A 25,345-nucleotide genomic window follows, 5' to 3' on the forward strand; every position below is an offset into this window, starting at 1 on the left:
TCATTTTTCCATTGCTGGACATCAGATGTCAATGTGACCTTTTAAAGGACCCAGCTTTAAAGAACAAAATGTTCTCATCAGTTTTCTTCCTAGGACTTTAAAGATTAGGTGACACCTTATATGTTTCCTTTCTTCCTCCTTCCTTCTCTCAAGGGGCAAGGGGAGTGCATTAACAAGAACAGTAAACTTGAGATCTTAACCCTGATGCTATTTGTATTAATTGCATGAACTTAGCAAGTCACTTGATCCCTCTGAACTCCATTTTGTAACGTATTTGAGATACCTCATTACTGGTCCTTACAACGCAAAAACTGCATGAAGTAGTTGTTTGCTTCTGAGCCCTAGAAAGCTCTGATGCTTGTAAGTAGGATAAGATACACAAAGAATCAACAAATATATTTTCGTCTGTGGTACCTTTTCCTCGATCCTACCCATTTGCCTTTTGGGGCAGTCATGTTATTGATTCAAGGGAGGTCTGATGGAGTAGAAATGCAAAGAGAAAAAAGAGGTGATGAATTTCAAAATAGGTTTTTTGAAACTCATTACAGCAAACATAATTTGAGAAAAAAGATATTTTGAGTGTCAACAGCTAGGATTTCAAGTACAAACAACAGACTTGAAAGAATGCATAGGTAGTTAAAGCCAGTTTTTCCTCCTCCTTTATCACCTGGGAACTGGAGGGGAAGAAGATGAAGAGGAAGAGCAAAAAAGCAACAGAAACAGACACTGGTGGACCTTTATACTCTGCTGTCTGTCCCCCAGGCCACGTACTGAAGGGTGGGAAGCATAGTGGAAATTTCAGATGAGTTTGGGGGACACCAGAGCTGAGAACATCTGTCTCTTTTAAGACAGAGTTCAAGGAAGGAGTAAATATTCTAGGACTCCCTGGCACCCAGAAAGAGGAAGGAACAATAGAGAGAGTCTTGCAATATCTCTGTGCCCACTGTGGCGTGGAGAGCTGACAAGAGCTTGAGAGTATAACCAAGCAGGACCCTATAGGATCTTCTCAGGGACAGACCTTCCCCCATATCCTCTGTTTCAGCTCCTCTCTGAGACATCAAGATAATAGTATTTGGTGTATATAGTATTTGGTGTAGTAAATTCTCAGAGTTGTTTATCTAATGTGAAAAATCCCCACCAAATGGAAGATGTTAACTACTTGATGACTCTAATCACCTAGCCCCAGGCCTCCTGGACTCTAAGGACTGATAACGTTAACCCCTGTGACACTACCCTTCTAACTCACTCACCATCAGCCAATCATTGTGCACAAACCAATCAAGTACCTGCAACCCCCACCCCACCCCTCACCTGGCTTTTAAAAATGATTTATCGAAAATCTTCAGGAAGCTCAAGTTGTTTTAAGGCTTGAGCCACCTTGTCTCCTTGCATGGCTTTGCAGTAAACCTTTCTCTGCTCCAAACTCCAACATTTCAGTTTGTTTGGTCTCACTGGAAGTCAGGCACACAAACTTGCATCAACAAGCAAGCCAAACCAAGAGCTATCTCAGATCTTGTGATCAGAGTAAAACAAACTCTTCCACATTGAATGGGAGCCAGTCAAGTTCCAGTAGGGATACAGAAGTCCCAGCAGATTCCAACATAGACATTTGATGATGATGTCCTGATGATCAAAGACCAGATCCCTAGATGCCTTGCCATTGAGATTCTCTCTAGGACTTAACCATTCTCTCTAGGACTGTGGGGAAAGTGTGAAGAGACCCTAAAGTGACAAAGTAAAAGATGAAATGACAGGATTTGGATTGCAGAGATTGTTTCCATCATCCAGCAGAATTGATATAAACAAGGAAAAGCTCTTTACACATTAGAAAAATGCACATTTCTTGCTCACATTGAATTGAAAGCCTGAGAATTTATGACCACTAATATTCTGTACTGAACATGAATTATTTGAGATGTCTACTCAGGTCCTCATGGAATTCCTACAGATGAGGCTCATCTTCCTGCTTGCAGCTGCTGTGAGAATCAGAAAGAACATTCAGAGGCTTCCATTGCTACTCTTGGTGACATTGTTTTCCCTTTGTTGTTGCCAAAGAGACAGATAAATCTCACCACTGGGCTCCTCCTCCCAGGTCCTCACCTGTTGGCAAGTCCAAGTTTGTCCGTGAACTCACCTGTTTCTGTGGACAATCTTGTTCGAGTACTTCTTTTTTCAAAAATCATGCCTAAGGACTTCCCTTGCAGTAAAGGCAAATACTGAAAATCAAGGATAATAATACAATTAAACTAACTAAAATGAAATATACATTTTATATCTACTAGCAAGTATTATATTTTAAGATTTATTCTTTACATTATCAGAAACTAGAATAATTAACCCTGCTCCCAAATAAGCATTCATATGTTATTTACAAAGTGAATTTAAAGAGTTTAGTTCCTATTGTATACAAATAAGGGAAGGAAAGAGGAATCCCACAGCTTATTGACATGTAATGGGAAAGTAATATTAGTTGCTCTGGGTTCAACATGAACACTTGTTCCAAAATGTATTAATATTTCATACTGGAACCATCTTCTTACATAAATCTGTGGAAATGTTACAGAGAAGAACTGACTCCATGTTGGATCTGTTTCTTTTACTTTAACATTTGCTTCCAGTTGCTTTTGTTCACTAAAAAGATACTGTCCATATATAATGGCCTGCCTTGGTGAAACCTGCTAATCTTCCTGAATGTTAAACCAAAATGCCTTTGTTCAGGACCCTGTCCACCTGTGGATGGCTACAGGAAGGAATAAATTAACATATCCTATCCCTAAGTCTGGCCATTCCAGGACATATTTGCAAGATTAATGTCCTTTTTACTTTACCTTCTCACCTCCCCCATCTCTCTTCTATAAAAGAGCCTGGCATCCAGACCCTGATAAGATGGCTATTTTGAGATATTAGTCTGCAGTCTTCTTGGTCAGCCAGCTTTCCGAATAAAGTTGTATTCCTTTCCTCATCCCTTGTCTCTCAGATTCATTGGCCTATCATGAGGCAAGCAGAGCAAGCTTAGATTCAGTCAAAGAAACTTCTATCAATGTTCAATGACTTCAAAGATGCTTGTTTGGGAAGTGTCTTCTCAGCTAGGAACACGTTTCTCTGTCACAACATGGGGCACTCAGATTTCTAAAGATGACACCCCAGAGTTTCAAATACACTTTCATCATGCATCCTTGGGAGAGTGCAAAGGCTTTGTTTCTAGAAGTCATGTGGAAACAATCTGAGTTTGGGTGTGGGGTGGGGCTCCTTCTCCTTCCTCTACTACAGATGGACTTCCTGATAGGATGAGTTCTGGAACAAATAGATTCCTGCCAGCTAACCTGCCTCACCACAAACTGTGTAAAACAAAAGCCTGGGGTCTCTAGGAGAGGAGCTTTTCTCCTTATTTCAAGGTGTTCTATAGGAACCAGTAGCATTTGGAGTCACACCTGTTTTGGGTTCATTATTAGGAACTTGGAGAGTTTGTGAGCTAGATAAGAGAATCAAGGTTGTGTACAACTTTCTCAACTTGAAACCAGCTTTTTCAAATGCTTTTGAACAAGCTTGGAATATGAAAACACTTTCACAGTTAAGCAGTCTAAATGAAGCTGCTGCATTAATTGTGTTTCAAACATAAATTGCTCAAAATGCAGAATAATGCTTCCAGCTAAGCACCATATCTCATTTCTTCTCCTACTTGGTTACCTTTTAACTCTTTACTAATCTAAATTTTCAACACCATCACATCATCCTGAATTTTTAAAAATTATCCTAATGATGAAATATCTGATCTTCATCCACCACTGGAATTTGTTGCTAGGAAAAAAAATATATTATCCTTATTTTAAATCTGTTAGAAAACAGAAAAGAAGGTAAGGGTAAAAATAAAATCATTCCAGAGAAATGATTCCTTAGGTTCTGATTCAGTTAATAATGACTTTCAACATTTCACATGAAAGAAATGCAATGACTTGTCATTGAATAACTGATTGTTATGCTTTTTGTATGCCTGTGCACTCAGTGATAATCAATTACCTTGCCTGTGTGATTTCATTACTTAGCTACTGTTTAGGAATTTTAATGTATTTTCTTTTTCCTCTTTCTTTGTAAAAGCTGTCTTTCAAAAGGCTGATTGGAACTTCCCTGGTTGTCCAGTAGTTAAGAATTCATGCTTCCATTGCAGGGGGCACAGGTTTGATCCCTGGTCAGGAAACTAAGATCCCTCATGCCATGCCATGCAGCCAAAAGAAAAAAAAAAAAAGACTGAATGGTAACAGTGGAAGGTAATATGGAAATACCACATACCTCTCCTTTCTGTTTTATCCTGAATTTCAGATCTGCTGATAGCCAAAGCATATACTTAATTTCTTCTCCTGTAAAGTTCTTTAGAGTGAGGAGGTCACGGCCCTTCAGCTGTACTTTATCCTGTAGTGGTTGCCCACATCTATGAAAAAGAAAAAGAAAAATATATATTTAAGAAAACGAAACCCATGTCCTATGGTAATTCATTGTTTAATTTTTGAGACAAAATATAGCAAATCACGTGTAAACTCATGTGTCTCTGCAAAGTGCTAATGCTTTCAAATTGATATGGCTGTGGTTTACATTTTAGATATCCGGTTTTTTGAATGTTGAGAGAAAAGAAAAACTTGAGGAAAGAGGTTGAATTCTGTGCTGAAAATAATCATAAGTGGCTTTGTTACTTCATAGTTAAGTTACCCAAACTCTCTGCACTTAAATTTCTCACCTAGAAAATGAGTATAAGAAGCTTATAGAGTTGTGAGGATGAAATTATTCGATACATGGAAATCAGATAGTGTCTGGCATATAATAAGTATTTGATAAATTTTAGCTAGTACTATTGAAATCACTGTTGTTTAGTCACTAAGTTGAGTCTCACTCTTGCAATCCCATGGACTGTAGCCCGCCAGGCTCCTCTGTCCATGGGATTTCCCAGGCAAGAATACTGGAGTGGGTTCCAATTTCCTTCTCCAGGGGACCGTCCCGACCCAGGGATGTCTCCCGCAATGTCAGGTGGATTCTTTACCACTGAGTCACCAGGGAAGCCCCGTAATTGAAATCATTAGATGGTACAAATAGAATTTGTATGTACATACAAGAGAAAACAATTTCATTCATTTTCCTCTACTGCCTTTCAAATCTATCCTTGAAGAATTGTTCTTTGTTGTCCCCGGTCAGCTACAGTGGACCCTGTGGCTTTTCTAGTAACTTTCAGGGAAAGAAAAAGTTCTCTGCTTACTTTACTCCCTCAAAGAGTCTTGGTTAAAGAATGTATAATAATAATGATAATTTTTTTGACTTTAAGAAATGTACTGCAGGTTAATACCCTTTTCCTTCCAGCTCATGCCTAATTTAAGCTGGCCTCCTCCACAGGGGAAGGGGAACCATGGACTGTTTCCTCTGTTTCCTTACCTTCAGTTCCTCCAAGTAAAGTCAAAGGAAGGTGAGGCGTTAAGGGCCAGGTAAAGTCTGGTTCTGTTCTAGCAATCTAGCATTGGTATAGGTGTTTGAGGCTGATTCTTTTCTGGGGTACTTTTGAGGGTCCATGGAAGAAGTCTCTCGTCACTGGGAATTTCTCATAGCAGTTCTTGATGGCGGACAATTACATCGTCTTTGCCATTCAAGGAAACATATCCAAACTCTTTTTGCTGAGATCTCCCCAACCTGGGTGCTTCAGGAAGTCTTTTGGTCATAATGTGACACAGCACCATGATAGGTCTCTTTCTTCATCCATATTGGTTCATGGGAAACCCTGCATGTTCTTTGCTCTGACTAGAGTTGAGTCCGTCCCCGCATAGACTCTTGTTCTGCCATCAAAATAGCTAGCCAGCCAGTCCCTCTCTATATTTTCTACTTATAGACCTGACATCACTGTGCTGTGTCTCCAAGCTCTCCTATTGAAGATATTAGTGCCATCATAGCCACTTGCCCTAATCTTGAGGTGAGGGAATAATTCTCATCCATGTGAAGCATATCATATACAATGGTTGTTGCTGTTCTTCAGTTGCTAAGTCATCTCCGACTCTTTACAACTCCATGGACTGCAGCACTCCAGGCTCCTTTGTTCTTCACCGTCTCCCAGAATTTGCTCAGATTCATGTCCATTGAGTTGGTGATGTTATCTAACCATCTCAGTCTCTGCTGCCCTGTTCTCCTTCTGCTTTCTATCTTTCCCAGCATCAGGGTCTTTTCCAGTGAGTTGGCTGTTCTCATCAGGTAGCCAAAGTATTGTAGCTTCAGCTTCAACATAACCTTCCAGGACTGATTTCCTTTAGGATTAACTGGTTTCATCTCCTGGCTATCCAAGGGACTCTCAAGAGTCTTCTATCCAGCACCACAGTTTGAAAGCATCAATTCTTCGGTGCTCAGCCTTCTTTACGGTCCAATTCTCACGTCCATACATTACTGGAAAAACCATAGCTTTGACTGTATGGACCCTTGTTGGCAAAGTGATGTCTCTGCTTTTTAATATGCTATCTAGGTTTGTCATAGCTTTCCTTTCAAGGAGCAAGCATCTTTTAATTTCATAGCTGCAGTCACTGTCCACAATGATTTTGGAGCCTAAGAAAATAAAATCTGTCACAGCTTCCACTTTTTCCCTTTCTATTTGCCATGCAGTGATGGGACCAGATGCCACGATCTTAATTTTTTATACAATGGTACATAGTTAAAATCCTCTTCAAATCTACAACTCACCTCCTGGTTTCTACAATCCATTTTAAAAGCTGGAGGCAATCACCAGTGGGTTGCAAAACTAATTCTTGTGTACCTCCTCTGCAAGCCCTGTTTTAGTGGTCTAACATCTCACTTCAGATTGAGGAAAGAGTCAGAACCTACTGGGCCTGGGCAGAAACTGAGACCAAGTCTCATTTTAACATTCTATTACATTATGATGACAGTAATTATTATTTGGGATAATCAGTATATAAAATAGGCAGCATTTATTCTCAGTGTTCTCTCTATTTAATAATAATTAGTATTGTATACCATTAGAAATTATGAATAACCAAGGTCAAATTGTGATTTACCACGTATATTAAGCATTCATTTTACTTGGAGTAAAATGACTGTCAGAAAATAATCATGCTTGAACTCCAGCCTTAAGAAAAAAAGCTTGTGCTACTTGAGATGAAGAGTAAATTATCTGGTGGAATTTATGTCTTTTTGCATTGATAACAAGATAATAAGTAAGAAAATAACAAATTCTCTCAATTTGTTGTTTTCACTGCATGATGTCAGATAACTCAGACAAATGTATATTTTACTAAGTACTTTCTAGCAGAGCTTGTTTAATGTTCAGAAGGTGAATAGATTTTTTTCAGTAGACCTTTTATGAGATAAAGCCCTTCAGAGATTCTAATTAGTAAGGAAAGGGGCTTCCATAAAGATGGAGGGTTTGTGGGTTAGCTGGCTAATGATGAATTGATAGATTTAATACAAGATCTAATGATATATTCAACTCTAATAAGGATTAGCGTTTTCAGCCTATATGTGCATTAAAATTTTGCTCAACATTCCTAAGACCTACCATTGTCTTCAACTTTTAAAAATGTGTGATTCAAACACTCTTCAGATGGAAATTTCTTTAAAGCAATTGTCTCAATTTTTTTATTACAGATGCAAAACATTAAAAAATTTTGAAGATAGATCTACAATATATGTTTACTTACTTATATGTATTACTATCCTAATAGATTATGCACATAACAAAACATAAAAAAGAAATAAAAATTTTAAAGTGTAGAATAAGATTCAGATATTTAAAAAATAAATTTGTAAGTATATAAAAAAATTGCTAGCTAAAGAAGTTTCTAGAATAGATATTCATTTTCTTCCTTTTACTGAAACCCTAGTAAAAAGCTTACAAAATTGTGTGCAAGATCTGCATAGTAACAGAAAACAATTTGATAACTTTCGAGATGTGGCAATTAGACAGGAAATTTAATTTTATGTGTGTATGCTGGTTTTATGTTTGGCTCTGATAATATTAACTAGTGATACTATCTAGTACTATTTAGTGCTTGGAATATACAAGTACTGATATTGTTGAGAAGTAAATTCTTTGGTATTCATGCATTTTTCTCTGTCAGTTGGATCCTTCTAGGGATATGTAAACAGGTTTAACATGTCTGGCTTGGGATGGAGGCATGGCAGCTTAATCTTTCCCAATTCACACTGTCAACTACAAATAGGCACTTGCCATGGGCACTTACCATCTACCTCTACAAGGATTAAATCATGAGCTACTGTAGCTGCTGACCTTCAACACTCCATGAAAGGAGTTCAGGGTGGAGAGCAAGAATGAGGTACTCTGTGCTCAGGGGAAAAGCTGACAGGACAGATCTTTAGGTAGTTAGATAAATTCAGGAGCTAATTTTATGAGTCCAATTCTTGTATCTCCCCATATTTAGAAAAGCACTAAAATCCTTCACAGTGATGACTGTTCTTCATGACTAGCAAAAGCTTCCCGAGACTAGTAGAAACCTTCTGGAAAAATATGTGCTTGATTGTATGTACTTCCCCTTTACCGAAATCTCATACATACTGACCTTCCCCACTGTCTCTTTGGAGCAGTCTCTTAGAGCTATCTGAGGTGCTCTCTCCCAGGCTGCAGTCCGCACCTCATTTTGTATCCACACCCCAATAAAACTTAACTCGCAACTCTCATGTTGTGCATTTTTTTAAGTCAACAACATTTAAGGCAGCTCTGAGAGTATAATTTCTTCTGGAATAAGGTCCAAACAACATAAAATCACAGAAGATAAACTTTCTTGACGCTATGTCTTACAATAACACATTAATATTCCATGGGTTAAGATGTCACCTGATATTATATTAAAAGGGGAAGGAAAAAACTTTCCTGGAAAACCCCACTCCTTAGATTCAAGAAATTTGGGAAATATCACTATAGTTGTTGAATTTGCATCCATCAAAACCTGGAAAAACAAACCATGAGCTAATTTTCAGGCCTTTTTTAATTCCCTAGAGTTCAAGCTCTGACTCCTGGCTATATTGGAGCCCACGAAAGCTGAGTTGCCAAACTCCAACACTTAAGGGATTCAGTATCCTCCCTTACTTTCAGCCCCATAGGGTTTTGTTATATTTGTGTGCTTAGTCACTCAGTCATGTCCAACTCTTTGCAACACCATAGAGTGTAGCCCACCAGGCTCCTCTGTCCAGGGGGATTCTCCAGGCAAGAATATTGGAGTCCATGCCCTCCTCCAGGGGATCTTCCCAACCCAGGGACTGAATCCAGGTCTCCCACATTGCAGGCGGATTCTATGCTGTCTGAGCCACCTGGGAAGCCCCTGTTGCATCTACTCTGCTCTAAATACTCACAGGACTATATGCTTCATTGAATGCATATCATAGATTTTAGAATTGTGGTGGTGTGGTTGAATCTCAGAGAAAAATAATTGGAAATGAAAAGGAAATGGAAATTTTGCAGAGCACTGATTTTTCCCCCACTTCCCATGAAAGGAAATAGCAAAATAATGGTGAAAGAGGAGGGGCAGCAACACCTTTAGCTGCTTCAAAAGAGCTTCAACTTCCAGCTCTTTATTGCCCAAACAGAAAACAGATTGGAAGAGGTAAAAGGTCTCTGAAGCTTTCTCAAGTTTGTCCTTACAAACTTTAAGAAATTCCTAAGTTGGAGGTAGGGTTAGAGTTAGTGCTGATATTCTGCTTTTGAGATTGTGTTGTGAGAGGCTCTTTTTATTCCTCCATCGACAGATTTGAGTTTAAAAATAGAAATCACCAACATCCTGCTCGAATATTCCCTTCTTGTCCAGACCGTTCATTTTCAAATTTATATAGTGACAGAAGCCTTATTTCAAATTCTTTTCCTTAGACCACAAGAGATCAGAAGAATACCTCTTTGTGTCTCTAGTCTCCACAGGGTGGCAGCTGATATGTAGCCCTCCTTCCTGTTACTGTGGAATCACACCTCCAATAAACCAATAAATCTTAGCAGATAAGCTATTAAAAAAAAAAAACAATTCTGGCTTTGCACAGCAGTGAGGGACTGTAAATAACTATTAAATCTGAAGCCATGTAAAACAACCTTAATAATCAATGGGAGAAATCACAATTGTTCTGTAACTTAAGTTTTTTTGGCAAAACATTACAAACTCTCTTATAGTCAGTTATAAACGCTTAGGGAAATGAAAAAAAGAGTAAAACTGATATATATTTAGAACATTGTCATTTAAAACATTAGAAACATCAAGAATTACAGTGTTTTATTTCTTTGTAAAAATTATCAGGTAGTTTGAACAGTGTATGCTGTCTTCTTATCGCATTTGTTATGCTTTGGTGAATTGTTATACTTCTAAGTTTGAATCAATTTCCAACATTTTATTCTTTGAACTCTTAATATTGTGAAATCTCTCTGAGAATTCCTTTAATTCTTTAAATATTTATTATTTGGCTGCTCTGGGTCTTAGTTATGGCATGTGGAACCTTCTAGTTGCAGCACATGGGATCTAGTTCCCTGACTAAGGATTGAACCTGGGCCCCCTGCATTGGGAGCACAGAGTCTTAACCACTAGGGAACTCCTGAGAATTCCTTTAGTGTGGAATGTTTTACTGGTATCACTTCCTCTGGAATATCTTCATACTTTTGGTCACACCACTGTACTCGTTTATGTCGATAAGTTTGTCTTCACTAAGTTTCTCTAGCTACATAGCTAGAACCTCTCAAATAGCATCAGGGTCAACAACCCCACAGTCAGCTATTTCTTCTATAAATACATTTGCATTCACATTTAACTTGTCGATGTTATCATTTTTCTTTCTCTGCTGCATTTTCACCTCTTTCAGACAACTCTGTCTTTTAATTATCCATTTTTTATTAAAATGTCACATGGGCTTATCACTGGAAGAAGAGAAGGCAGAACAACTATACTCTTTAATATCTGTAGGTGAACTGGGTAACAGCTGCACAGTGAGCAATCAGCAACAGACTTTGAAAGAAGTGATGTGATTGGTCACTGATCATGAAGTGCATCTCTTATGTACAGAGTGATTTGTGAACTGAAGAGGCAGCAATGGATGGATGTGAGGGTTGGACAATAAAGAAGGCTGAGCGCCGAAAAATTGATGCTTTTGAACTGTGGTGTTGGAGAAGACTCTTGAGAGTCCCTTGGACTGCAAGGAGATCCAACCAGTCCATTCTGAAGGAGATCAACCCTGGGATTTCTTTGGAAGGAATGATGCTGAAGCTGAAACTCCAGTACTTTGGCCACCTCATGAGAAGAGTTGACTCATTGGAAAAGACTCTGATGCTGGGAGGGATTGGGGGCAGGAGGAGAAGGGGACGACAGAGGATGAGATGGCTGAATGGCATCACTGACTTGATGGATGTGAGTCTGAGTGAACTCCGGGAGTTGGTGATGGACAGGGAGGCCTGGCGTGCTGCGATTCATGGGGTCGCAGAGAGTCGGACATGACTGAGTGACTGAATTGAACTGAACTGAGCCAGCAATGAAATTTTTACTTTAGGCAACTAAACCCAATTAATGTACCATGGCAACTGACATTTGAACTGTGTACTTGGGAGACTGGTGTTATTTACTAAACTGTGGTAATTAAAATTCCTATGTGTGAGGACCATACAAAGGAACGACTGCTTGTACTCCAGATACATTCCCATCATAGGCTTCCTTTCACATACTACTCCCTCTGTCCACAACACTCGCCCCACAGCTATCAAGCTCTCTTTCTCATCCTTAGGCTGGGGGCTTAAATACCACCTCCTATGAGACTCCTTCCCTGACTGTACCAAGTAATCTCTGCTTTGGCTTCATTTTCCTCAAAACACCTATCACAATTTTTAATACAGCGGGTTGGCCAGAAAGTTTGTTCAGGTTGGAAACCAGAAAGAACTTTCTGGCCAACCCAATATATTTGTGTCTGTCCACTGCTTACTTTTTTTTTAAAGGTCTTTTTAAAAAAATATTTATTTGTTTGTTTATTTTTGCCTGCATCAAGTTTGAGTCACAGCACATGGGATCTGTTGTGGCATACAGACTTCTCTCTAGCTGTGGCACTCGGGCTCCATAGTTGTGGTGCCTAGACTTAGTTGCCCTGCAGCATATGGAATCTTAGTTCCCGAGCCAGCGATTGAACCCAAGTTCCCTGCATTGGAAAGCGGATTCTCAACCACTAGGCCACCAGGGAAGTCCCTGTTCACTGCTTACTTTTAATCTTCCCATTAAATTACATGACCCACAATGTCAGAGGTCCTGCCTGTTTTATTCATTAATATGTCCCGGTGCTGCTTGCAATGCCTGGAATATAGTAGGCATTCAATAAATATTTCTTAAGTAAATGAATGATTGAATGAGGTAGAAGTAAATCAATTTGTATAAGAAGTTCAGCAGATTTCTGGGCATGAATTTACAGAGATTTGTCATGATGGATTTTTAAGGCCCTGACTGAAGTCTGATGACCAAAAACGATACTAAAAGTGCCCCACCCCCAAAATAATTAATGTTGAGGCAAGAGCAAGTGTGGGCTGTGGTCCAGGCTGAACACAAGGCCTAAGAATCATGGAGGAGAATTGATTGCAGCTAAAGCTGAAATTCCCTAAGGTTCTACAGTATTTGCACCACTGGGAAGAATAGTTGGACATATACACATGAAACAAAAAAAAAGCATTATAACCTTGAATCCTACAGATAGTAGCCTGAGACAAATACAAAAACTAGAAAACTGGTGAGAGTGCCTGGTGGATGAGTTTTTGTCCATAGCACCATGAGGGTCAATTCCAAAATACATTAATAATGAACTATACCAATATTTTGGTTACCTCTTTCCATGAACCCCTTTTGGACAGAATAAGTTCCCAGGGTTCTTGGGGACAAAATGATTGGAGCAGTAGATCCTGTCCATCTGTCATACCAGCCTGAGAGGGTTTGAGTGATTAACTGGAAAAAATTTTTTAAGTTATATCTCACCTGGTTAAGGGGTTCATAATGATTACACCATTGAAAAACCATTAGAGCAGCCACCACCTTTTCTCAGTTCTATCCAGGAGGTGGGGCAGGAAATGTTGGCTTGGAAAAAAGAACTGTTTTTCATAGATATCAAGAGCTAACCAGGACAGTTTATCACTGAAAGGAAAGCAAACACAATGGTTCTAGTTTAAATTCCTATCCTGTTTACTGTCTCCTTATAGACCTCCCCTTGGCTCCAAAATGGAGTTGCCACACCTCTTTCCTGAGCTACTTAAAAATTAGAGGAAAATTGAAAACCTCCACAATTGTACCACATTAAAATGCCTCCATTACAGGCACCCTCCTTTTTTTTTCTTGTTTGTGTTAAGCATTTCTTGCTTTCTGGTGATAAACCCACATTCTAGTTAGCCAGATAAAACTGCTGACCTTTTAAGTTCTCATAGAGACCCTGTGCTTCAGTTGGAAACAGCCCAGTCTGGTTCATGAGGACCCAAACCAAGGCCAGAATCACTGTTTCAGTGTTTCCATAAAATGCTTGGTCTCTTTGTACTCAAGTGTGTCTCCTTGGTAAACCAGACCTAAACCACATTACCATTCTTCAGCCAACATATAACAGGGAGGATATAGTATTGGAGAAAACAATGAGATTTTTCCATCAAAACTGTCATGGCAATTGGGTTAAAGCCAGAGCTTTTGAAAAAAGGCAAGACTCATTCATCACATTAATTTTATCCCTTCAAAAAATAATTACAGATGTTTTTCAACCCTAGATCACTGAATGCTAAGAACTTAGGCCAAGGTAATAGTAGACCCTTGTGTTAGCTTTACCCAAATATCTTCCTAGCTAAAAAATGGAAGAGAATTCTCTATTGGCAGAATGAAGCCTTTCATTGCTACAGTGCATTTTCCAATTCTAGTAAACTGTTTGGAGTATGGGGGAAGACCTGGATGTGTTCCCTTGTATAATTGTATTTTGCTGGAAGAGAAAGTGCTTAATTTGAGTAAAATGTGGTCAGTGAGAAACAGACTTTGCCAGAGTAGGAAAAAACTCAGTGTTAAATGATATTTTTAACCCCATGGAGAATTTGAGATAAAGACTTTAGCTTCTGGAGGCATAAGAGAGGGCCAATGGATGATATGGCAGAGATTTTTTGGTTTCTTTAACATTACAGACTGATACAAAAGGCATACTTTCTTGGTGTTTTTTTCCTTCTTTACTGAGATATTTTGGCTTATCTTTAAAAGGGGGCGGAATATTGAATAAGGGTAGATTGGCCAATTTGATCAGTGTGGAAGGATTAAAGTCATCAAGCAATGGAATGAAAAGTGCGGTGGTTTTAAATACTCAAATTCGAGTCCTAGTTTGACTATGATCTTGAGATGATCATTTTCCATTTTTGGCCTTAAATCCTCACTTGTAAAAGAAAATGAACTACAAATCAGTGATCCTTCATGTCTTTGTCTTCCACAACACTCATGAAATTCATACAAGATTTCCCACAGGCCACACTGGAGCCATCTGAATTCTCAGTGGCCGAACTTTCATTTCATCCCATTGTTTCCATCTCAGAAAAAAAAAATATGCATTGCATATTGCAATGCATGCCAGGGAGAGTGACTCTTTTTTACAAAACCCTTGAATATGATCTTATTGATCTGGAAAATCAAAGCACAAATTGTTTCCAAATTTCTCTATTATTAAACATAATAATTTATTAATAAAAATATACTTGCAGCCTTTCTCACTGTTGCCACACACTCATATGCAGTATAAATTGCTACTGATAACTGGGTGACTAAAGGATGTCAAAGCTAACTTAGATTTGTCAGTATTCTAAAACTGCAAAACTTAGCCCTCATCTGAAAATTGAAGACTGGAATAAGGATTAGCTTCATGTAGACTTACTATTAAAGGGCTGGAAACCAGAAACTGCTGAAAATCTGTGGCCACCTCTCCTTCTTTTATCTTGGTTAAATCACTAAATTACTAAAAATAACAAACTAGAAATAAAACCCCAATTCTACTCTTGGCCAAGGGAAACATCACGACCCCATTCCTTTCTTGGTCTCTTGCCTTGCAGAGTTTTCTGAAGTCAAGAAATATGTTTTTTTAAAGGCATTTATTTTCAGTTATGAAGGAAAATGTGAATAATCAAAGAGGACTGTTTTCTCTCCACAACATGAGAGCATGGATGGCCTGTAACGGCTATGTCTGTGTCTGTGTGTCCACGTGTGTGTAGATGGGCGTGTGTGGGGGATGAAGGGAACTTAATGAGTTCTGTAAGCCCTTAGAGAGGTCTAGAATGAAATACCTGAAAACCAGTCACCTCCGGCTCCAATCCATAACCTCCACAGAATTGGGTGGCTTAGCTCAATATTCTCTGAAGAAATTTCTATTTGTGAGATGAAATTGAACTGCACTCACAAATGGGTCTTCTCTGATAAAGAAAGAGATTTTTTTAGTGGTTTCTTTAAAAGCTGTGTTTCCCATAATAGGCAACAAATCATAGAATACTGTCTATTATCCAAACACAGCCAGGATCTCGAGCCTTGTTTGTGAGATGAAAACCCTATGGATTTGGGTGTTTTCGGCAGTCTTGGTGTCTGATCCTATTGATTTTGTAAAAAAAAAAAAAAAGAAAGAAAGAAAGAAAATTGACTAAAAATGATTGATCTGGGAGCCGGTGTAGATGGCTTTAGCCTCACTCAAGTGGTTATTTTATCACGTCCATGGCCATATGGCTGCTCACTTCAAAACTGTGAAGCCCCTACTTGTGGCATTGCCAAACCCTAACCACGTATTTCCTACTATTCTCTAGTGCTAAACTCATGTGGTATATTTCATAACAGGGACCCTCCACCGTTCCAAGAGAGATGGGTGGGGGGTGGCTGGGGGGGTTGAAAAAGAACCCGAATCTCTGAAGAAGGCTGAAAATCAAAGTAAAAATACCATATAAGTGGAGATGACAGGAAGATTTTCTCTGATGTTAATGGGTCATCAAAGACTGTAGGTATTATTGAGTGTTTGCTAAGTCGTTTCAGTTGTGTCCAACTCTTTGCGACCCTATGGATTGTAGACCATCAGGTTCCTCTGTCCATGGAATTTCTCCAGGCCAGAACACTGGAATGGGTTGCCATGCCTGCCTCCAGGGGATCTTCCCCACCCAGGGATCGAACCTGTGTCTCTTATGTCTTCTGCATTGGCAAGCGGGTTCTTCACCATTAGTGTCCCCGGGAAGCCCCAGTAAGTATAACTAGAGATCAGCAAGTCTGAATTCATCTAACTGGTAGTGTGGCTCACTAAAAGAGTAGGAAAGAAAAATACGCCACATGAAAATGACAGCATTTCCATGTTAAGTCATTTTTTCAACAGAGACTCATTCTCTATAGTTTCTAATAACATGGGTGATCCGAGGCTTTCATATTTTCAAATAGCCAGTATGAATTTGAGCTGATTTAGTCTTACTTTAGGAGAAGGCAATGGCACCCCACTCCAGTACTCTTGCCTGGAAAATCCCATGGACGGAGGAGCCTGTTGGGCTGCAGTCCATGGGGTTGCTAGGAGTCGGGCCCGACTGAGCGACTTCACTTTCATGCATTGGAGAAGGAAATGGCAACCCACTCCAGTGTTCTTGCCTGGAGAATCCCAGGGATGGGGGAGCCTGGTGGGCTGCCGTCTATGGGGTTGCAGAGAGTCGGACACGACTGAAGCGACTTAGCAGCAGTAGCAGCAGTCTTACTTTTGCCTCAGCCCTGACTCACTGAGAGACAGCTAGCCAGGATTTTCAGAGTCAGTCTGGCTACTGGATATATAAAATAGAATGTTAATAAATACTCAAAAGTGCCTAAATATTTGTTTCTTATTTTTTATTTTGGCTGCACTGTGTGGCATGTGGGATCTTAGTTCCCCAACCAGGGATCAAATCCGTGCCCCCTGCAGTGGAAGTGTGGAGTCTTAACCACTGGACCACCAGACAATTTCCTACCTAAATACTTGGAAGAGGTTTTACTAGCAAAAATTTAACCTGTAATAATGTTAAAAGGTGGTGGGGGTGTTCCTTGGTGGCTCAGATGGCAAAGCACACAACTGCCAATGCAAGAGACATAACAGACATGGGTTCTATCCCTGGGTCAGGAAGATCTCCTGGAGAAGGGCATGGCAACCCACTCCAGTATCTTGCCTGGAGAATTCCATGGACAGAGAAGCTTGGTGGGCTACAGTCCATGAGGCCACAAAGAGTCAAACACGACTGAGTGACTAACACTTTCACTTTCAATGGTAAAAAATCATCACTGTGATTTTCAAAGAAAAGTATAAATTTAAGCTCCAACCTTTGGTTATTCACTCAGTTGATTATTTCTAGCTCAGTGATGAGTCTTCGTTAAAAAAGTATGGAATAAAATTTCATCACACTCTTAATAAAAGTAACTCAGTGGGATAGAATGATAAAATAATGAATACTTGCCTGTCACTTTACAGTTTCCACACAAATTATCTTACAGATTACTGCTAGACTGTGAATTCATGTGTCTGGAATGAAATAACTTTTAATCTTACTTACCGTTGTATCTCCAACACCTTGCTTAGGGCGTGGCACAAAGTAGGCACTCAATAACTATTTATTAAATAAATAATTGAACCACACTGTGATGTAGGCAGAACATGTATTACACTTTCTCTCATTTTGTAAGTGAAGCAACATCAAAGAAAAGTTTAGTAGCTTGCTCAGGGTCATATAGCCAATGAGTGGTGGTGACAGGCCTTAAACCCGGTTCTTTAGACTTTAAACCTGAGCTTTCCTCTGACTTCTATTGTCTAGCTCTGCCACTAACTAATAAACCTCATTATCTCTCTGGACCTCATTTGCCTTATCTATAAAATAAGAGAAGGCATTATTCTGTAGCTCTGAGGTCCCAATTGCATCTAATTCTATGGGTGTAATTTACAATATCATTTACTATGTCGTTCTGGCTTCTGAGTGGTGCTAAAGGTAGAGTCCAGAGAGTCCAGAGCTGTCAGGTGGCCCAGAGAGGGGAGGCCCAGGGCCACTTCCTAACAGCGGGAGAAAATTTCAGACTAGAAGCTTCTAACTTTAGGAAGTCATTTAGGTCATTTTGAGGTTGGTTTAGGCTGTCAAGAGGTACTGGGAAAATTCTGATTGTTAACAGGCAACTACTCCAGAAGTCTTCTGGGAACAATGTCCAAATTTGAGAGCATTGCTTCACTGATTAACCCATCACTCCTGTCTCCTTTCCTGGGGGACAGGCTCCACACTGCCTTCGACTGTGTGCATGAACAATTGACTAATTCTGAGCATGATGTAGCTTTTTTTTCCTTAAATATTTATTTTTATTTATTTGGCTGCACCATGTCTTAGTGGAGGTATGTAGGATCTTAGTTACCTGATCAGGGATTGAACCTGGACCCCCTGCATTGCAAGCTTGGAGTCTTAGCCACTGGACCTCCAGGGAAGTCCCAGGATGTAGCTTTTTAATGAATTCATTGGAGATAGCCTCCTTTCACATGCTAACAAAAAATTCAGAAATCGATTTTAAATTTAGATTTTCTTTTAAAAATATCATTATCATCATCACATATAAGGCTTCTTCCAGCAGCTTGCAAGTATTTATCTAGTCATTCTTTTGGGGTCTGTTTTTTTAAAGAATGAATCAATCCCCATGCTCTAGAATAATGTATTGTTTTCAGGCAAACCTAAATACAAGCAGAAGACTCCATGGAAATGAGTTTCTCTCATTTCCTTCAGCCACTTGCTCCTTTAGAATGTACACAAATGGAAGGTGTCAAGAACATTTAGTCTGTTATACCTGCCACAGTCCCCCCCCCCCCACCCCCCCCCCCAGCACCCCGTGAAATCTGATTACAGGGGATTGAGAAATGAAAGCTCAGCTGGAATTAGAGACAGCTGTCTCCAATAAGGACAGAACTTGCCACTATAACAGAAACACTATAGTAGAAAGCGGCTTTAGGAGGTGGCACGCCTCTGCAGGATAGAGCTTCATTTACCACCATGGCTCCTAAGTCAAGCTCTAGTCTCCAGCCATCACTTACCGAAAATTTCGAACCACGAAATTGTGACCATTTCTAAGAGCTGCATTGCTCAACAGGGTCCTTAGATTAAACAGCATCTTCTTTTGATCGTGTAAAGGGTGATTCTGTGCTGTTGAAAACGCCGCACCAAGGTAGCCAGTGGGTCCACCTGAAAGCTAAGAGTGCTTTCGATCACAGTGAGAGAGCAAAGGTAATATTGCTTCAACTACCTTATCAAGTTCCCCAGGCTGGAGATAGTGCAGGGCAGGGTCCAGGAGCATTTGAACTTTAAGCCAAGCTCCACCATTGTGTATTTTTTTTTGGGGGGGGGTGGGAATCCTAACACTTTTGGTGCTCAGACTCCTCATTTTTCATAATATATTTATGCTGTCACATACTTGTACCAAATCAATTGACAAGTACTCATTGAGCATATAATATATGCAAGAGACTGCAGGGCTGGCTGCTGCGAAGGTACGTAGAAATAACTCATTCAGAAAATGCGAATTGGCAATGCAAAACCCCAGATGTAGACATGACATCCCTGAGTATTTCCAGTGATAGCACTTTCCTCCCTCTAAGCCTCAGCCTATCCACAAAAACAAATAGAAAGACGTGCCCTGGAAGGGTTGGTTTTTTTTTTTTTTTTTTTGGTGGCAAAAAAGCTGGAGAGGGGCTGGAGATGGAGTAAAAAGATCTCAAGCCTGGAGCTCCTCCCATTGTGCCTCGCACATAGTAGGTCTTCAATAAGTAAGGAGCTGCCTATTAACTCCTGCAGAAACCCATCACCTACATAAGTGAAGAGGTGGGGTACCAAATGTTCCTCCCCTTGCAGCCTATCTGGGCAACTAAGGGGCCATCCAGAAGTTCACACTCACTCATTCATTCATCCGTAGTTGTAGATCGGATGTTTTCAAAATCTGTTCTGTGGTGGATACTGGGTGAGACTGGAATTTCAGGGAAGGAAGATGATCTCATCTTTGCAGACTTTAGAATTTGGTAAAAGTCATAGATCTATAAATAAATACCCATAATAGACACCTATAGAGGACACCTTATTGGAGACGTCCAGGTAAAGAGCAACACATCACAGATAAGGGAGAACTCTGAGCTGGGGAGGGTTGGAGGCAGAGTAAGAGGGCAAGGTAAACACTTGCTTGATGTTTGTGGAATGCAAAAAAAAAATAGTGTCATTTTAAAACCAACTATGTGGAAAATCCCATGGATGGAGGAGCCTGGTAGGCTGCAGTCCATGGGGTCGCTAAGAGTTGGACACGACTGAGCGACTTCACTTTCACTTTTCACTTTCATGCATTGGAGAAGGAAATGGCAACCCACTCCAGTGTTCTTGCCTGGAGAATCCCAGGATGGGGGAGCCTGGTGGGCTGCTGTCTATGGGGTCGCACAGAGTCGGATATGACGGAAGTGACTTAGTAGTAGTAGTAGTATGACCACTTCAGGGGTAGGGAGGGTTGTGATGTGATGTCATAATTAATAGCAGGGAAATTTATTGACACGATTCCCTTCTACTCACAGAGAATGAGGTGGGATAGAGAGGAAAAGACTGAAATCTCCAAACCTCTGCCACATCTTCTGTTATGGGAAGACTATTCCAGGCAGACTATTTGCAGAGGCGGGGTGGGGAGGGGGTGGTGGTGGTGGTGGTGAGAAAGCAGATAGTGAATGCACCATGTGGGAGACGAGATGGCAGCTCTGTTTGAAGAGATCTCTTTAAAAGCGTTGTTGAAGCAACAAAACTGGCCTCTTGTTGGAGAGCTTTTAGTGAATAGATCTGATCTACCTAATTCAGGGAAGGAAACTGGATGCTTGCAGGGAGACATGAAGAGAAGTGGGCAAACTGCACTCAACTGTGTGCTGATGTAAAGCCCACCTCTTCAGTCAAGGATGCTACCCACACAAACAATTCATCTGAACAAAGCTCAGGGAGAAACCATGCAGCCTGCCATGCCACATGGCAGAGAACGTGGGCAGCACTGCTGAGATGCCAAAGTGACTCACAAACCCTCATCCTTCTTTGCAGGTAGGAGTTCAGTCTCCCAGAAAGGACTAAGAAAAGCTTACCCTCCACTTAACCTCCAGAGAGTCTGGAAGAGAGGTGCTGTACCACAAGTGCGATGAGCGTAAAGGTCATTTCACTGAATCCCAGAAGACAAGCTATCTCAATGAACATTTGGGTCACAGGTGGAAAGACAGCACACAGGTTTTGCCATTGGTCCTCAGAATTCGTCCAGGCACTCTTATGGACCACCTCCCTGACTCCTCTAATTCCACTTCAACTGCCAGCTTTGGCTTCTGACCTAGTACCTTTGTTCACCCAGCCCTTCATCCATTCCTTCTCCTTTGCCACCACCACCAGTAGGCTGGGGCTCTGTGCTGGGCGGGCTCTGAGGGATACAGTGATAACCAGGAACGATGAGTCCTTTCCCACAGGGAGTTCACCATTTGGAATGACTCCAGAGCACAACTTCTGTCTCTGTCCCCTGACCTCGTGCATCCTCACCAAGAGGGTAGGGCTTATCCTTTGTGCCTTTGCTTCGGGCCCTTTGGGACCTCCAGCTTGGAGGGTCCCTCATCCAGCTTCCACTACTGGTGGTTGGGGATTAGGTGGGGTTCCTGGAGGAAGTAGCACTGATCCTTGATGAACTGGAATGAATCAGGGAATTGTCAAAACTGGAGGGGGGCTACAAAAGATAGACCCAACAGAGCAAATAGGGTGTGGGGGGTAACAAGAATTAGGGGAAAAAAATAGAAAAAAAAAGAATTAGGGGAATGGATCTACTCTATCCTTGACCATTTAAATGAAGCCCCGCCACCACTAGGCCCACTATGAAAAACACAAAACCATGAGCATCCATGTCCTGTTTGTATCCCCTTGGTATTCGGTCTTCCCCTACATACCTGCCGATTCTTTTTTAAATTTCCTGACATAATATTTTATTCAAAATGAAGGAAATAGAGAATAAGTCTATAATTGAAATACACTATTTTTCTATTGTCTTTTTCCCATAAATGATTATTATTGTGATTACATTTATTGATACATATTATTAATCCCACCATAATAATGAGTGATTATTATTATGGTGATTTCAGGTACAAAATCCTTCCTTCCCCCCCAAATTTTCTTCTACTTGAAATTTTCATCCATAGTATCATTGTTTGGGATTAAGCATCATTACTTCAGATGAAATTTATTACATAAAATGCATAAAACAGCAACTGGTTAGGATAATACTGGCATAGAAATAAGCTTAAAAAAATCATTTGTAAGAGTTTCCTAGGACAGAGATCATGGTGAGGGGGTGATGACTTTTGTTGTTGGGGAAGCATACCTGCCACTTTTTTTTTTTTAAATTCTGGATTTATTGTTCAGTATCCAGGTATCTTAGTTTCTCAGCCAAGGATTGAAGCTGGGCCTCCTTCAGGGGAAACACAGAGTCTGAACCACTGGACACCAGGGAAGTCCCCTGTCACTTCTTAATGCACAGGCCCACAGCTGTCTGAGAATAAAGTCCTCATATTCCTCAGGCCTGTGTGGGCAACCATGAGGCGTGTTTTACATGCTCCTCCATAGGTCCCCAGTGGGACTAAGCCCTGATCGCCCACAGTAGTCACCTGCCTGTCAATTCACCCTCTATTAACTGCCTTTCCTTCACTGTCTTACTTCTCTCCATCCCCTACCAGTGCTTCCTGGGATCATCTCCCAAATAAACTACTTGAACCCAAATCCCTTTCTCAATATCTGCTTCTTTGGGAACCCAGTCTTTGCCCAGGTCTACCTTCTTAATAGTTTTTCAGTGCTCTGCTTCTTACTCGTTTCTTTGGGGCCCTCCTATCTCTGATTTGGGCTTTCAGTGTCAACATCTTTGTATCCTATACCATTTCAAACACTCTCAGGTCTGGTCCTTGTTACCTTGTACCTGGTGGTATGCTGGTAAATATTTAACAACCAGCTCTTCAAAAAAGAAAAAAGTTCTGACTTGTGGCATTGACCAATTTGTGTGGTATAAATGTTCCCACCATGGACAGCTTCAGGCTACAAAGTGACATCCATCACTGAACACAGAGTTGGGAAGACAGGTGTAAGATTGGCTCTTGCAAGTCATTGTGAGCTGACAACTCCCACCAGAAAGGAGGATTCTCTCAAGACTGGAAAAGAATAATGGAACCAGATTTTTGAGGGCCTTGAAATCCAGATTACGGAATTAAGAATTTAATCTATAGTCAGAGGAAGATTATTAAAGTTTTAGAGCTGGGGCAGACAGGGGGGACATATGCCATTGTCTGCATTGTGTTTTGAAAGCTTTAATCCAGCAGCACTGTGTAAGAAGTACAGTGGGGAGAAAATGGAGACAAAGAGAGGTTATTGTGTGGGACTAATTGAGAAAGTAGCATTGGCATATATACACCGCTGCTGCTGCTGCTGCTAAGTCGCTTTAGTCGTGTCCGACTCTGTGCAACCCCATAGACAGCAGCCTACCAGGCTCCCCCGTCCCTGGGATTCTCCAGGCAAGAACACTGGAGTGGGTTGCCATTTCCTTCTCCAATGCATGAAAGTGAAAAGTGAAAGTGAAGTCGCTCAGTTATGTCCGACTCTTAGCGACCCCATGGACTGCAGCCCACCAGGCTCCTCCATCCATGGGATTTTCCAGGCAAAAGTACTGGAGTGGAGTGCCATTGCCTTCTCTGATATATACACTACTATGTATAAATAGATAGCTACTGGGAAGCTGCTCTATAACACAGGGAGCCCAGCCTAGTGTTCTGTGATGACCTAGAGAGGTGGGATTGAGGGGGTCAGAGGGAGGCTCAAGACAGACAGGATATGTGTGTATATATATATATATATGTATATATAGTTATGACTGATTTGCCTTGTTGTATAGCAGAAACCAGCACAATATTGTAAAGCAAATATCCTCCAAGTAAAGGTAAATAAATAGAATAATAAAGGCCTGAGAACACACTAGGGCTGTGGAAATGGAAAACTAGAGATGGATGCAAGAGAGATTTAGGGTTTAGAATCCACCTATCAGGACAATTGGGTGGATGGTAAGGGAAGAGAGATGGAGAAGTTAAATAGACTCCAGGATTTCAAGTGTATTCTGTCACACTTGGTCTAAAATTCCAAATAGCTAAATGTCACCATTAGGGATATAAAAATCATTTCCTGATATTTAGAGCTTGTAAGTATCATATATGAACTTGCAATATTTCTTTGAAATCACTACTGCACTTCCCTAGTGAAATCTAAGCACTGAAGAGGGAATCAATGTTACGTAAAGGAAAGAATTATGGGAAGGACGTTTGAAGATCACATGTGATCTCAGGGTGAGTCACTAACAAATGGTGAATTTGGCCAAGTCGCTTGACTCCTCTAAGACCCTCAGAGTCTTTATCTGCTCAACTAAAGGTTTTATCAAAATGGGCTATGACACTGCTTGGGAAATTTTAACATGCTAACCAAACATGGGCTTCCCTGGTAGCTCAGGTGGTAAAGGGTAAAGAATTCACCTGCAATGCAGGAGACTTAGTTTCGATCCCTGGGTTGGGAAGATCCCCCGGAGAAGGGAATGGCTACCCACTCCAATATTCTGGCCTGGAGAATTCCACGGACAGAGGAGCCTGGCCAGCTACAGTCCATGGGGTTGCAAAGAGTCTGACATGACTGAGCAACTTTCACTTTCAACTTCAACCAAACATGGGATTCAGTGTCTAAGAGCATTAACATAGCTCTTTTGCCAAAGATCTATTGCAAATCTGAGCTCTGTAGAAATAAGACTTATGGCTATTAATTGAAGTGAGAGGCTCTGTTTATTTCAAAGGGTTACTATTTACATAAATACCTTTTATGGCGGGTTGTCTAGAGTCTTTAAGATCCTAAGAAACCACAGCATTTGCATGCAGTACACACTTCAGTTACAAGCTCTGTTGGGTTGTTGCCGGTAGTCTGTCTTCCACCGGATATGAATAAAGAAGCATGTATCTGTCTGAGACCAGCAGGCATCTTGTGGCCATGAGGAGAAGCAGCCTTAGAATGAAACTGTGGTTTGGCAGAGTGAAAGAAGAAAGGAATCTTGATCATTTATGACATCATTGAATTGTAAAATCAACAAATCTCACAACTCTCCCTACCACTGGACACCTTGTTATGCATTGCTGTGCTGTCTGTGCTTAGTTGCTCAGTCGTGTCCGACCCTTTGCGATGCCATGGACTGTAGCCCACCAGGTTCCTCTGTCCATGGGATTTCTCAGGCAAGAATACTAGAGTGAGTTGCTTTGTCCTCCTCCAGGGGATCTTCCCAACTCAAGA

General features: G+C 40.7%; 1 protein-coding gene across 1 annotated transcript in view; it reads right to left on the reverse strand.

Moving 5' to 3' along the window:
• The window catches only part of OTC (ornithine transcarbamylase), a 73,221-nt gene extending 54,012 nt beyond the window's left edge, over positions 1-19,209 (reverse strand). The window contains exons 1-3 of the mRNA XM_040266309.1: positions 19,033-19,209; positions 4,288-4,426; positions 2,135-2,216 (exon numbers count right to left, since the gene is read on the reverse strand). Coding sequence (XP_040122243.1) covers positions 2,135-2,216; positions 4,288-4,426; positions 19,033-19,109 — 298 coding nt within the window. The 5' untranslated portion in view covers positions 19,110-19,209. The remainder of the gene's footprint in view (positions 1-2,134; positions 2,217-4,287; positions 4,427-19,032) is intronic.
• Between the last annotated feature and the right edge of the window lie 6,136 nt (positions 19,210-25,345).

This window comes from Oryx dammah, unplaced genomic scaffold (genome assembly GCF_014754425.2).
Source record: "Oryx dammah isolate SB20612 unplaced genomic scaffold, SCBI_Odam_1.1 HiC_scaffold_23, whole genome shotgun sequence".
Lineage (NCBI taxonomy): Eukaryota > Metazoa > Chordata > Mammalia > Artiodactyla > Bovidae > Oryx > Oryx dammah.